The sequence below is a fragment of the Montipora capricornis genome, chromosome 8, assembly GCF_036669925.1.
Source record: "Montipora capricornis isolate CH-2021 chromosome 8, ASM3666992v2, whole genome shotgun sequence".
NCBI lineage: Eukaryota > Metazoa > Cnidaria > Anthozoa > Scleractinia > Acroporidae > Montipora > Montipora capricornis.
This window is the reverse complement of record NC_090890.1, coordinates 26,640,121-26,652,620: the sequence shown is the minus strand read 5'-3', so window position 1 is coordinate 26,652,620 and position 12,500 is coordinate 26,640,121. Positions and strand designations below refer to the sequence as shown.

Below are 12,500 nucleotides of genomic sequence, written 5' to 3'. Positions count from 1 at the left end.
AGATCCTTCGTTTTTGCGGGAATTCATATTAAAACTTTTCAAGACCTGCTAAAGTGCTATTTTAAACAAATTTTTATTATCCTTGCTGCTTCGAAACGCGCCAAACATACGGCGTTTTAATCATCACTCCACGTATTCTTATTCCGGAATAGAGTCAATCGAACGCGCCCTAAGTATTATATTTCCAGCTCATTATTATAGTATAATATAAAACAACGGTAATTAATTATTAAAATTTCAGATAACCGTAATGGAAAAAATTAACCGTTAGACGTAAAAATGCTTAAAATTTAACCGTTAGCCGTAAAAGCCACTACCCCATTGAGAACCTCGTGTAGGATAAAGATTTGAGCATCACAAATTCATAACTTAGTTTTCGCAACCCGCAGTATTACAGCAATTAAAAACAAATCAGCAATTATAAGGGAAATCGAAAATTCAAATGTAACTGCATATTAAAAGTAAGCAAGTAGTCAAAAAAAGATTTAAAGTGCTACTGTGACGAAATTTGAATCTTCCCTATCGAAGCCATTTTGGCACATAAACACGTAGTCTGTACGAGAAGAAGAATGCTGTTTACCATTTTCAAATATCTCTTTTTGTTCTGGAGATATTCAAGTTTTTTTAATATGCAAATTAGCCAAGTGATGACGTCATAAACCCTACCAAATTTTGATCAAGTATGATGGAGAAAGATATCTCAGCCAATTTGTATCAGAAATACTTGGTTCTTTGCACTAAGATTCTAGTAAATGTGTTCCACAATATGAGCATACCATTTTTGTTACCATGGCAACATACTGGGTTCCAGACCTCCCTGATATTAAAAGCTTTGCAGACCACCTTTGGCGTTCTGTTTTGATATTTGCAAATGGTGCCTCATCTGCATGATCCTGCCAGCATATAAAGATGTTAGGTCGAGTTTGTGGCCTTGGTTAATGTATTTCTAGCCTGAGATCACCAAAATATTGAAATCAGGTTGGAGGGGACTGGAAAAGAGTGAGTTGCCATGGGAACCAATTTCTTTACAGTCGTAGGTGTGTTGCCTTCAGAACTATCAGCTCACCAAGTTTCAATGGTCTCTGTTGCAAATTGACCGAGATAGCTCTATTTATATTCTTGATGTTCTACTGGGTTGGGTGAATGACGTCATTAGCCTTCTCATTTGCATATTTAACACATTTTTCAAACTTAAATATCTCTGGAACCAATGCAGATATTTCCAAACGGTAAACAGCGTTTTTAATGTTTCATGGTACTCTATGTGATAAACCAAAAAACTCAAGAAATAAAAATTTGATCTCAGTAGCATTTAAATAAGTTCATTCTTGCCATTCATTCTTCCATTGCTAGCGGCACTCCAAACGCAATATTTCGCGAGTTGGCTGTGTAACGAGTCAAGTAGCCTGCGCAGTAAACGTTTCCGTTTAGCCTCCCAAGCAGACACTGTTAGGCCTACGTCACGCGTTCCTCCCCCACGTAGGGGAGGAACGCGTGACGAACCGCTAAGAGTGTCTGTCTGGGAGGCTATTGTAGTTTCGGTGGGGCACAGAAGAGTTCGATGTTTTAACCGAGCAAAAAACTGGGCCAGAGCAAAAATGAAGAAAACCCCTCGGAAACGTTTGCTACGTAAGCTTCGAGTCAAGAGATGTAGCGATGATTTCCTTAACTTATTCCTTTCACACGAAGGAACTGAAGAAACCTCTTAAAACGCGATGAATTTGCATAATTTTCTTATTGGATATGAACCGACGCTCGGGAAAATGGACAGTGGGTTGTCCTTCAGGAACTTTAACCCGCATTTGGTACCAAAGTCTCCATAAATCAGAAGAGGAAATTTGTTTTTATTTCAAATGCTAGCTTTTATTTCATAATCAACTGGATGTGTGACAGATACATTAACATTTTTTCATCCAATGCTTCATTTGTTACGTTCGCATTAAGGGAACTCCAGCTCACGTTCAGTTATTTTTTCGACGAATGGGTGAGCACTGTAACCTCCCCTACATAAACGTCACCACCGGAGAACGTAATCGAACTGCCGTCTGCAAACTGGAGTTTTGCCTGTTTGATGAAAAGAGTACAGAATGAATGAATAAACGAATGAACGAACGAAAGGGAATTTTACTTTAAATTTTAATTTCTTTTGGACTTGTAACTAGTTCTCTCCAGGGAAAAACACACTAGGAATGAATTTATTCTTGCACTTGTAAAGAAAAGTCAAAATGATCGAAAAGTACATTAATTAGAATGAAGTTCTGACTTGATTTGAAAGTTACGTGATGTTACTCTTACACTTCTATTTCATTCCCTAGCAGTACTTGAACTTCTGAAGTTCTTATGGCAGTCATTTTCTTTTCTAAATCGTCTTTGCTTGAAAGTATCACACCCCAATCAGTACGGATTCTCTGTTTTAAAGGATTTTGTGTGACATGTGCGTTTTCACATGAGGTCACGGTGGCCCATATTGGTGTTCCAAAACAAAGAAATGGCGGCCAAGATGGTGTACCAAACCAATCCTCCGGGAACTGAACTCTATTCTTATGCAAATACTCTCTTTTGTTTCAGTAATCCAATATGGCTACTAGTCAGTGAGTGAAAACGCTCCATAGAGGATTAATCGACAAGGACCCAAATGAGGGCACGAAAAAATCATCATTGCTTACGCTACGAGGAGGCGGCGTGAGATTGGAAATCATCGCCCTAGTTGTAAAGGCGTTGAATTTGCACTCCCAGCTACCGTGGATACTCCGGGCTCAAATCCTACCCATTCGTCTTAGTTCGTCCCAAGACGACTGAGTTAGTTTTCTCAGTCCTTTCACGGTATGGCCATGTTCAGTAATAGATCACAGAAGATGACACGCATTTATCTTTTCACATTTGGACGTCATCGGTGAAATATCACTGAAGCCGACGCACGGAAGCATGTAATCCATTTAGATATATTAGCTTATGTATTTTACATATTAATAAATACAATTTGGAGCTCGTGTGCGATATATTGCATTGATGCATGGAGGAACAGGAAATGTGTTTCAAACATTTGGATCACTTAAATGGGCAGGACAAAATGAGGAGAATGAGTTGGATTTGTGAATTACGCAGTTATTTTTTGAAACGGAAATAAGAGTTTCCATTTGCGTATTTTAACTTTCATAGCGGACCAGAGACCCGTTTCTCGAAAGTCCCGAAACTTTACGGGCCATTTTCGGGTGACCCAATTCCCTTTGTATCTCAAGAACGGAGAGGATTTAAGTCGTCAAACTTCACAGTCATTTTTCTTTTATTTACCTTGAAAACATGTTAAAAGATAGGCTTTCCAAAACAAGCGGTTGGCAGTTTCACGAATGGTTTTTCGGGCCCGAAAAGTTTTCGGGACTTTCGAGAAACGGGCCCCAGTATCCAAAGAACGCACTTCCGTTTCTGGCTTCTACGTTTCTGTGACCTTAAAAGTCCTTAAACTGTAAGTACGTGTTTTCTTACGTATTCAAGGGTCCACCCGGAAAACCATCGTTTTGTTTTTCCTTCCCCTCTTTCAAAGTAACGTTTTCGTTTCTTCGAGGAAGGCACGCTTCCCTCTTCGACGAGCGTAAACTTAAGAGCGTTAATTTCACCCACGTCTAGAAATGCCATTTTGTGAGTTTCGTCCCTGAAAATGAAGATAAATACGTGATCACCTTTTCGCGCAGACTCTTGATCTATGAACAGAATATTATTTAGCCTAAACTTGATTTTTTGATTTTGTTATCTCCTTACGGCGAACGCAAATGTAGGTACTTTCCTTTTATTTTCTTTGCATTGAGATTTTTACGCACTGGAAATCATTCGCGTTATTTTTACTTCGAAGAAAAAGGCGTTTCTTACGGAAGGTCCCGGAAGAGAGGGTGATAATTTCATTTCCCAGTCCAAATTTGGGGAAATTAAACTCCCAGTCCCTTTGGCGTGGCAAATTTTCTTAGAAAGACAGCCCCTCGTGCTAAAACTCCAGTGGTCAAATGACCCGAGTTATGATAGGAAAAATAAAAATAAAAATATGCATATGTATGTGGTACTAAAGCAGTGAACGGTACGTCTCAAAACGAAACTTTCGATTACTTGAGAGCAGAGGCCCTAAAGACAGCTCCATTTTGGAAGAGATAGAATTTGAGGAAACAATGCGCCGAAAACCACTGACCAAAGGGGGCAAAAGTCTGCGAGCACCAGAGAGGACCTCACTGCAACATGGTTGTGGAAGACCCCATGAAATATTTGAAATCAGGAATGTTGAGCAGAAATACTACGTAATAATTTGTGATAATGCTAATCTCCGTTCTCATCAAGGACTTTTTATCTCCCATTTCATGTGGCAAAATCCCATTAATTCCCGGTGATATCAATTCCGTGTCTCATTTTCCCAGCTCAAAGTTAGGTCCATCCCAGCTCTCATTTTACCCCTCCAGAACCCTCCTTACAGTAAGACAACTGGGCGACAGACAATTAGAGCAACTGAATCCCAGCCAGCCACCCAACAGTTGGGAGAACTTACGCTCCTTTCTCGTTTTCATTCGCAATCTTTCCTCCTTCTGTAACCAGTTCAAAGTCTGTCTCTCCTTGTGATCCCTTTAGCTTGACGTAAACATCTGCGTCAGTTCCAGCCAAAAAGCTGTCAGCGGTTTTCAAGGTTAGTTTCACATCCTTGTCTGAAAAAATAAGTAACAGTCAAGTGCTTTTCAAAGCACTCTATGGCACATTAATTCCCTTCTGTCATCTCCTCAAAGCATGTAATCTTTTCCGTATTTCTGGAACATTGTTCGTTCAATGATTAGCAATTACTTTGAACAAGAGTTATTTTAAAAAGGGGAAGAAACAATATCAAGCCAAGAAACAAAGAGTAGCCATGAATGCTATTTTTAACAATCATTTTACATCCAGGACTTCAGTTTAGAAGTGAGTTGCAATTGCTTTAAGTAGATAAATGCTTTTCTCTGTTGTTCTGCCTTTTCGACGCTGGTTTCGACATGAAAAGCCTTCAAATACCAACCAGAAGGAAGATATAAATCCTTTATTGCGTCTTCAAATACGCACTAAAAGACTTGCTAAAACGGTCTACAGTTGGCCAAGAAGGCAATGACTTTGAACGCGGCTTTGGGTACAAGGGATGAGTGGTCACTGTTTTGAGTCCAACACGCCCCGCTATTCCTTGTAACAGCCGTGATCAAACAATAAAAACCGACGTCAGTTTCGGAGTCTTCATGTGCCATTTTCTGCAAAGGTAACCATATGAAAATGTTACAAGACAGTATTGAAAGCAGTATCCGTCGCTGAAATTAAGTATAGGAAATGCGCAAATAAATTTAACAAATGGGAAACGTTTGTTTTTATCGTTCATTTTCGCTTTTCTACGTGTGACCAAACCATTATTGATAAGCAGCCGCGGTTTGTCGAAACTACCTGCAACTGGCCTTTTAAACAGATCTGAGACAAGTCCTCGGTCTGCCGCTAAAGTTGTTTCAAAGAATTCTGGTTCAGTAGAAGTATGAACAATTCTGTGAAGTACTAAAAAGTTAATTCAGATATAATGCTTACATTGTTTCCTCTCGCACCCATAGAATTCGTTAATTTTCATGACATCATTCGCATCCATATGTGACTCTGCTCCCAGCTTTCCACCATCGTTGGCCTCCATAGTTTTCTTCACACCGTCGTCTTTGCTGAAAGCATATTCTCCATAATGCATTATAGAGTGCTCGTCGTAGGCATCGTAAGGTGGTAATAAGTTTTGGGCTTTAGTATTGAACTGTGAATTTAGGTCTCTTGGCTCTGAAAAACAAGAAGATCATTGTTACGGGAGCCAAGACAATCGTATGATAATTTTTGGGAAGGAGAAGTTTATCCTCTAACTTGTAATTCTCTTTCAGGAATAATTAATGACCATTTCATTTGGTACTTAATTAATTAATGTCAATAGCATGAAGAAAAGTAAAGTGCAAAAAAGAATGGATTGCATCGGAAATTGTGCTCGAAGACAGAGGTATAGTGGCTTTTATGATTTCCAATTTTCGCCGGGTCAACTTTCAAAAGAAGATAGCTTACTTATCCTCGTGTTTGACAGATGAAAAGAAATGTCACCGGTATTTGAAAAAAAAAAGTGTTTTGTGAATTTTAGATCATTTGTCGAAAATGAAAATAGTCTATTTGTCTCGTTGTGTGCTGGCGCGTAGGGGTAGAAAATAGCGTATGGATGCTTCGGCAGTCTTGTAATGAGCTCATGAAGACCAGGTATTTCTTTCTTCTTATGTGAAAATATTCTCTGTGTTTACTTAACCAGGTGACTTGCAATTATTTTCTTTGAAGATCATCCAAGATTGAGGGAAAAAGCAGAAACCTGAGTGGCAATGTCAGATATGGGATTGAATTCCAAATGAGGAAGTTAGCCGTATTAAAGCAAGAGCGGATGGGCGAGGGTGGCGGTGAACCTGCTTCAAATAGACGAGTGCCCTATGCACGTGCTCTATAATCACGTACACGATAGGTTCCATATCGCCGTGCGTCTGTTTAGTAATAGATTACACAGATGGCGCCAAAATGTGGTAAGAAAGGCACACGAGGCGATAGCAGAGTGCGTCACTGATATTTTTACCACATTTTGACAAATTCTGTGATCTATTACTGAACACACGTACGACAACATGGAATAATATTTTAAAATAACTGATTAAAGAATTAAAAGTTTATAATGATGACGTCATCTATGTGTCATTGTCCTTTAACAGATCATGCATGAGAGCGAAATTGCTTGCATTATCGAGCTTACTATGCAAAATCGCTTACTCTATAATCGTGTGCTCTATGATCACCTACCTGTTTTAATGTTTTGATGATAAACATTGATGTAGTGGTCTCTGTCATATCTTTGATGCTCGTGGTAAAAGCCCAAAAGGTGTAAAACCTCGTGCATGGCCGTGGCTCGAAAATCACAATTAGGACTCCAGAGATTAACTTCTTGAGTACTTTTTGCTTCTATGTAACCAACATACGATGAGCAGCTAAAGTAAGTAAGTAAGTAAGTAAGTAAGTAAGTAAGTAAGTAAGTAAGCAAGCAAGCAAGCAAGCAAGCAAGCAAGCAAGCAAGCAAGCAAGCAAGCAAGCAAGCAAGCAAGCAAGTAAGTAAGTAAGTAAGTAAGTAAGTAAGTAAGTAAGTAAGTAAGTAAGTAAGTAAGTAAGTAAGTAAGTAAGTAAGTAAGTAAGTAAGTAAGTAAGTAAGTAAGTAAGTAAGAAGTAAGAACTTTGATATTGTGTCAAAATCGCTAACGTACACTAAATCGGAATACCTAACTACAATTAGTAACTAATATAAATAATATAAAAATATAAGATATATGTACATGTGTAAGAAATATATATAACAGAGACTTGTTAGATACATAAAAAGCAGTCTTTACAAGTATTGTCCATTAACCATTTTGATACGCTTTTTAAAAATGTCCAATAATTCAGACGATCGAATAAATTTGTAGAGTTTGGATCAAAATGACAGGGCCTAAATAAGTCAGGCTATGTTTGCCATAATAACAGTCCGAAATCTGGCTACGGCGGAATCAGAATTTCTAAGATGATATTGAGAATTGTTAACAAGAAATAAGTCTGCAATGTAAGGGGGCGCCAGACCATTTACTTTGTACATTATGATTGCAATGGCTTGCAGTCGTTCGCGTATGAAGTGTTGGTAGTTTCGCTCTTTGCAGGAGTTCCTCATACGTCGATTTCTTGTCCCAATAAACAGCGAGAAGTGTTCGTTCTTGAATAAAGGAATTGTTACTAAGTGAAAGTTTCTATTTTGTCTTTAAGTTATAACATCAGACAAGGGGTCACCTTAAACTGAAAGGCTTTGACCGAGCAAGAACGACTGCGTCCGTTTTATGAGTAAAACGATGAGTAAAGAAAATCGAACGCGAGTGTCAGCTTTTGCTCTGTACTGTAATCACTTTGCAGTGAAAATAGAACAAATTATTTTTAATGTTAAAACTGAAACATTTAACGTTGACAAGTGAGTGAGGAATGGCCCTCTCCCTAGGCCTCATCGAAAGGCACACCTATGTCGAGAAATGAATCTAATTAGGGCCACGCCCAATTAACTTTGACATCCAACACGAAGTGCCCAACAATAAGGTAAGGGTAAAGGTTATCGTTATTTTCAGCTTATGGTAAATGTGGTTGTTTATCGTTTACTTGAGGAGCAACAATTGGAGGACGTAAATTGTCTGTTGAGACACGAGTCACAGAGAGGAGCAACTGGACACTTCGTGACGCTTCTTGAAACCCGCTTGCATCTGATTAGGGACATTTCTGGACAACCTTGTTCCCAGGGCTATTGTCTATCTTTGGGGAGGTCCCGTCAGTCCTACTCTCGGCGGTTGAAAATCCGTGGGAACGAGCTTGATTTCAGAACATATCCAAAAGGCAACGAGCTTTACAAATAGCAAGAATCATTCTGATACAACTCTCTTAAATCAAATGAACACCTTTTACAAAGACTTTCAGTATGGAGAGAATTCAAGTGATGCGAACACTACCGTGTGCATATGATGGATGAAGAACCTTCGCTGATCCACAGTCATCAGGAAACTTCTTATGCAAAACCCAAGGACCCGGGTGCATAAGAAGTTCTTCCGTTTCCATGCCCTATTTTCGTGCCAAATCGAGTCAAGAGGAGAGGTAAGACCTGGGAACTAAGCTTTGAAATGGCAAGTGCAATTTCGTTCGGTTGGTCGGTACACTTGGAAAATTGCTTACCATTTTTAACGGTCATCCTAACCGGAATTTCCCAACAAATGGTAAGCACCCACTCACCGCGGACTCTTGACGTGTCCTTCATACATTGACTCTTGAAACAGGCAAGCAATTTCGAGTCCATGAGAAGCGGAGGACTTGTTTCTTAGTCAAGAAACTCTAGCATGGTCCTTTTAACCCCTGACGTCCATCATGAAAAAGTCCTCTCAGCCATCAGTCTGACAAAGGTTAACACGCGTGTGGTGCGTTACGAGAAAAAGAAGAACAGTCAAATTTTTCGTCTTTCCGCTAAACAGAGCTCAGCACTTACTGTAAATCTGTGTTCGATTGTGTGTCAAAGGAATGTTAAAAGGTTGGAATGTTAACCTACGAGGTGGCGCACTTGTTTGGGGTATCGACGAGCCCGAAAAGAATGGCGAGGTTCAGTGAAGCTTATTTGTCCTCGTCCCATTCTTCTCGCCGGCTCGAAGGTTTGCATGGAGGCTCCGCCGCCCAGTACTCGCCTGATGGAAGGTTAACAAAATATTTTCATATGTTGACAAGCCACGTTGTGAAGAAATATTATCTAATAATAGTATCTTTCTCATCCCAAGGTCTCTCAAATTAACTACATACCCGTAGTTGCCTTTTTGAAAGTTCACGTAATGACCAGTCGCAGATTCTCGAAAGTGAATGCAAGTTTTCAAATCCAGCTCTCGAAAAATGTCACGCAACCATCTTTTCGAATTTTCGTTGATACCTGAAAAGAAATAAGGATAACTGAATTCCGTTCCAAACACGTAGCCACTCCAAAACTAAATCAAAGCATAGTTAATAGATCACAGAAATATTTTAACTTTTTAATTTTCGTCCTAACAGTGACATTCATAGTTGGGAACCCTCAAAGAGAAAAGGAGTAACAGTAAATTTATTTTAACTGGATCGCCTGGCTTTTCTTTCTCGAGGATAATTGTGAGAAACCGCATGTCAGTGAATAATATCTTGTTGACAAAAATCCTGGTTAAAAAAAAAGAAAGGAAAGGAACTTTATTTAAGGGTGTTAGTCGTGCTAGCGCTGGAGCACTAATTGGGGGGACCACGTGTAAACAGAAATTAACAATTAACAGAAAATCAAGTAAAATGTTGGTTTTTGAGGGAGGGGGAGCAACCGGGAAGTAACCCGGAGAAAAACCTCTCCGGTGCAGAATAGAGAACCAACAAACTCAAACCACATTTGACGCCAGGATCTGGGAAACTCGAAACCCTTCGGCCACAGTTGGTAGGCAAGCGAGTTCGCTTCACCACTGCGCCATCCTGCACCCCAAAAGAACCAGGTTGGGAAATGAAAACCCACGATCTTCGGGTTAGTAGATCTCGCAAAACTTTTGTTTTACCGGCAGGGAAGTAGTTATTCCATCGGTGTGACCATAGACCTTTTGCAGATTACGGCTGGCCATTTTGATGTGTCTATTGTTCAAATAGCTATTATGGGATGCCCAGTGGGCACAATACATATTAAAGTTTGCCACCCTGGGCCATCCCATAAATGTCTTTCACGAAACAATAGCAAATCAAAATGGCCCGCCGCTATCCTGCAAAAAGGTATATCGGTTTTCAATCACGCGGCGGCCCATATTGAGGCCTGAGGTAATTGAAAACTTTGGTTTTACCGCAACGAACACTCTAGCCCAACGTTTCGCGGCCAATCCAGGCCTCGGGGTGCAATCTATTGTCTATGGACACTATGGTTGCCGCTCGAATAAGGTCCATTCAGGAATCCGACATTATCAAATCAGTCGCAGTGCAACTGCACAAAGAGTCTCGAAAAATAACACACAAACAGCGGTGACGAACATCAGATATTAACGCATACTTGACAAGACTATCTGAGGTTCTGTCACTCACTGTTGGTGTGTTATTTCTGATTAAAGGACTAAGATGGCCAAAGGAAAAGAGTCCTAGAGAAAAATTTAGAGAAAAGCGCACCCCGGTATTTTTCTTTTAATTTTTTTTTTTTTGAAAATCAGTTGGAAAAATTTCCCTTCATGCTATATAGTTTGTAACAACGGTAGCATATTCTTCATTGGCACTCCACGCGATACGACGGCCATTTTGGTGCCAAAAACCCAAGAGAAAAATCCCGTGACGACAGGTACAATTCAAAGAATAACGGAAGGACGATAGTGTTATCCGTGAATGGTTGAATCTACAGTAATTAGCTGATTTCTTACCATCAAAGACGTAATTTGTAACCACGTTGCCATCCGACTGTTTTTTCCACTTTTTGGAGGAGTCCATTACTACTCCTCTCTTGGATCGAAAAGCTAAAAAACGGAATAATTAAAGAGAGAACGGTATTGTCACCACAGAAATGAACTCCATGTTTTTCTTTCAGAAATCATCCAACGCAAATGCAGTTGATAAAACTTTGCATTTGGATAAGAGTGTAATTAAAGAAAAAATAAGAATCTGTCTTAAAGGTTGCGGAATCCATAAGCATGAAATTCATGCATATTATTAAAATTATTAATGATTTTCTCTAGAGACATGGTATCGTAGGGTCAGCTTACATGCACGTTGCCTTTACACTAATCAGATTTGGCTGCGGTGGCCTAACGAGTCACGTTAGGGAGTATTAAAAACACGACGTTTTTAAGAAACTAAGAGAGAGCCCTAGCAAATATTGGGTCGCTCCTCGGTACCAAAAGTTTATTCCCATGGGACGCTGGGTTTACTCTACTATTTCATTGGCTTCAAATGCTCCCTTGAAATGTGCAACTTACATAGCGTGATTTCATTGGCTTCAATGGAAATGATATAGCTTGTGAAAGTACGCTGAACATAAACATTGTGTCGTAATTTGCGATGCTTGTTTGAGTATAAATTGATCTGTGTATTCGAAGGAGACTTCACTCTCAGGATATCTCGCGTTAGAAGCTGAAACACAAAGCTTGAATGCGGTGAAAACAGTGTTTGACCACTTTAGAAGCGTTCTTGTTTGAAAAAAGAGAGAAGTATTAAGTACTCAATCCACATAATCTGCACGATCCGCGTTGCAAAATGCATTGTTTGGGTTAATTTGTACAAAAAAGGGACATCACATGTCGATGTAGAGCACCTCTTTTTGGTTAGCAAATGAAAAAGTACTCAATCTGCAGAATCTGCGTTTTAAACATGACCCCCTTTCTACACACTATCACATATGTATTATTAGTATAAACACACTGGTGATTATACAAAATCGCGCGCTCTTATTGGCTCGCTATCTCGGATTATCAGCCGATAATCACCTCGACGGACAGAATGGCTGCCAGTAGTCGTTTTGCCACTGTAAGTAAAGATGATTTCTCTTTTTTGAAATAATCACTTGTGTATTTATACTAAAACGATTATTTCCTCCATTAGATACCATTAGCTTAAAAATCTGATAGAGACTACTGCCCTGCTATGCTAAATGTTTAGTTCCGGTTTCCGTGAAAAAGCTTCATCTCAGTCCGTAATTTATCATTCAAGACTCCAGTGCCATTCCTTACAGAACCTGATTTAATAGAGCGGTTTTCAATTGAGTGTCGAAAGTAAGTGGCGAATTGCTTTGGTTTTGCATTACTTCACTCAGTGATTGGTTCAAAGTTCTCGCGCCACTTTTTCAACCAATCAAAAGTGAAACCAAACCAATCGTGGCTCGCGCGCGCGTGCACATTTTCCCGCGCTTGGTGTCGACTACGTGTAATTACTTCGAGTTTTGATTGGTT

General features: G+C 39.6%; 1 protein-coding gene across 2 annotated transcripts in view; it reads right to left on the bottom strand.

Annotated features, from left to right (window-relative positions):
• Positions 1 to 1,837: 1,837 nt before the first annotated feature.
• Positions 1,838 to 12,500, bottom strand: part of LOC138014329 (low choriolytic enzyme-like) — a 37,262-nt gene continuing 26,599 nt past the window's right edge. For both annotated transcript variants that reach the window (XM_068861386.1, XM_068861387.1), the window contains 7 exons: positions 10,980 to 11,072; positions 9,385 to 9,508; positions 6,841 to 7,025; positions 5,566 to 5,799; positions 4,526 to 4,679; positions 3,484 to 3,649; positions 1,838 to 2,064 (listed from right to left, as the gene is read on the bottom strand). In XM_068861386.1, the coding sequence (XP_068717487.1) occupies positions 1,966 to 2,064; positions 3,484 to 3,649; positions 4,526 to 4,679; positions 5,566 to 5,799; positions 6,841 to 7,025; positions 9,385 to 9,508; positions 10,980 to 11,072 (1,055 nt within the window). In that variant the 3' untranslated portion in view covers positions 1,838 to 1,965. The remainder of the gene's footprint in view (positions 2,065 to 3,483; positions 3,650 to 4,525; positions 4,680 to 5,565; positions 5,800 to 6,840; positions 7,026 to 9,384; positions 9,509 to 10,979; positions 11,073 to 12,500) is intronic.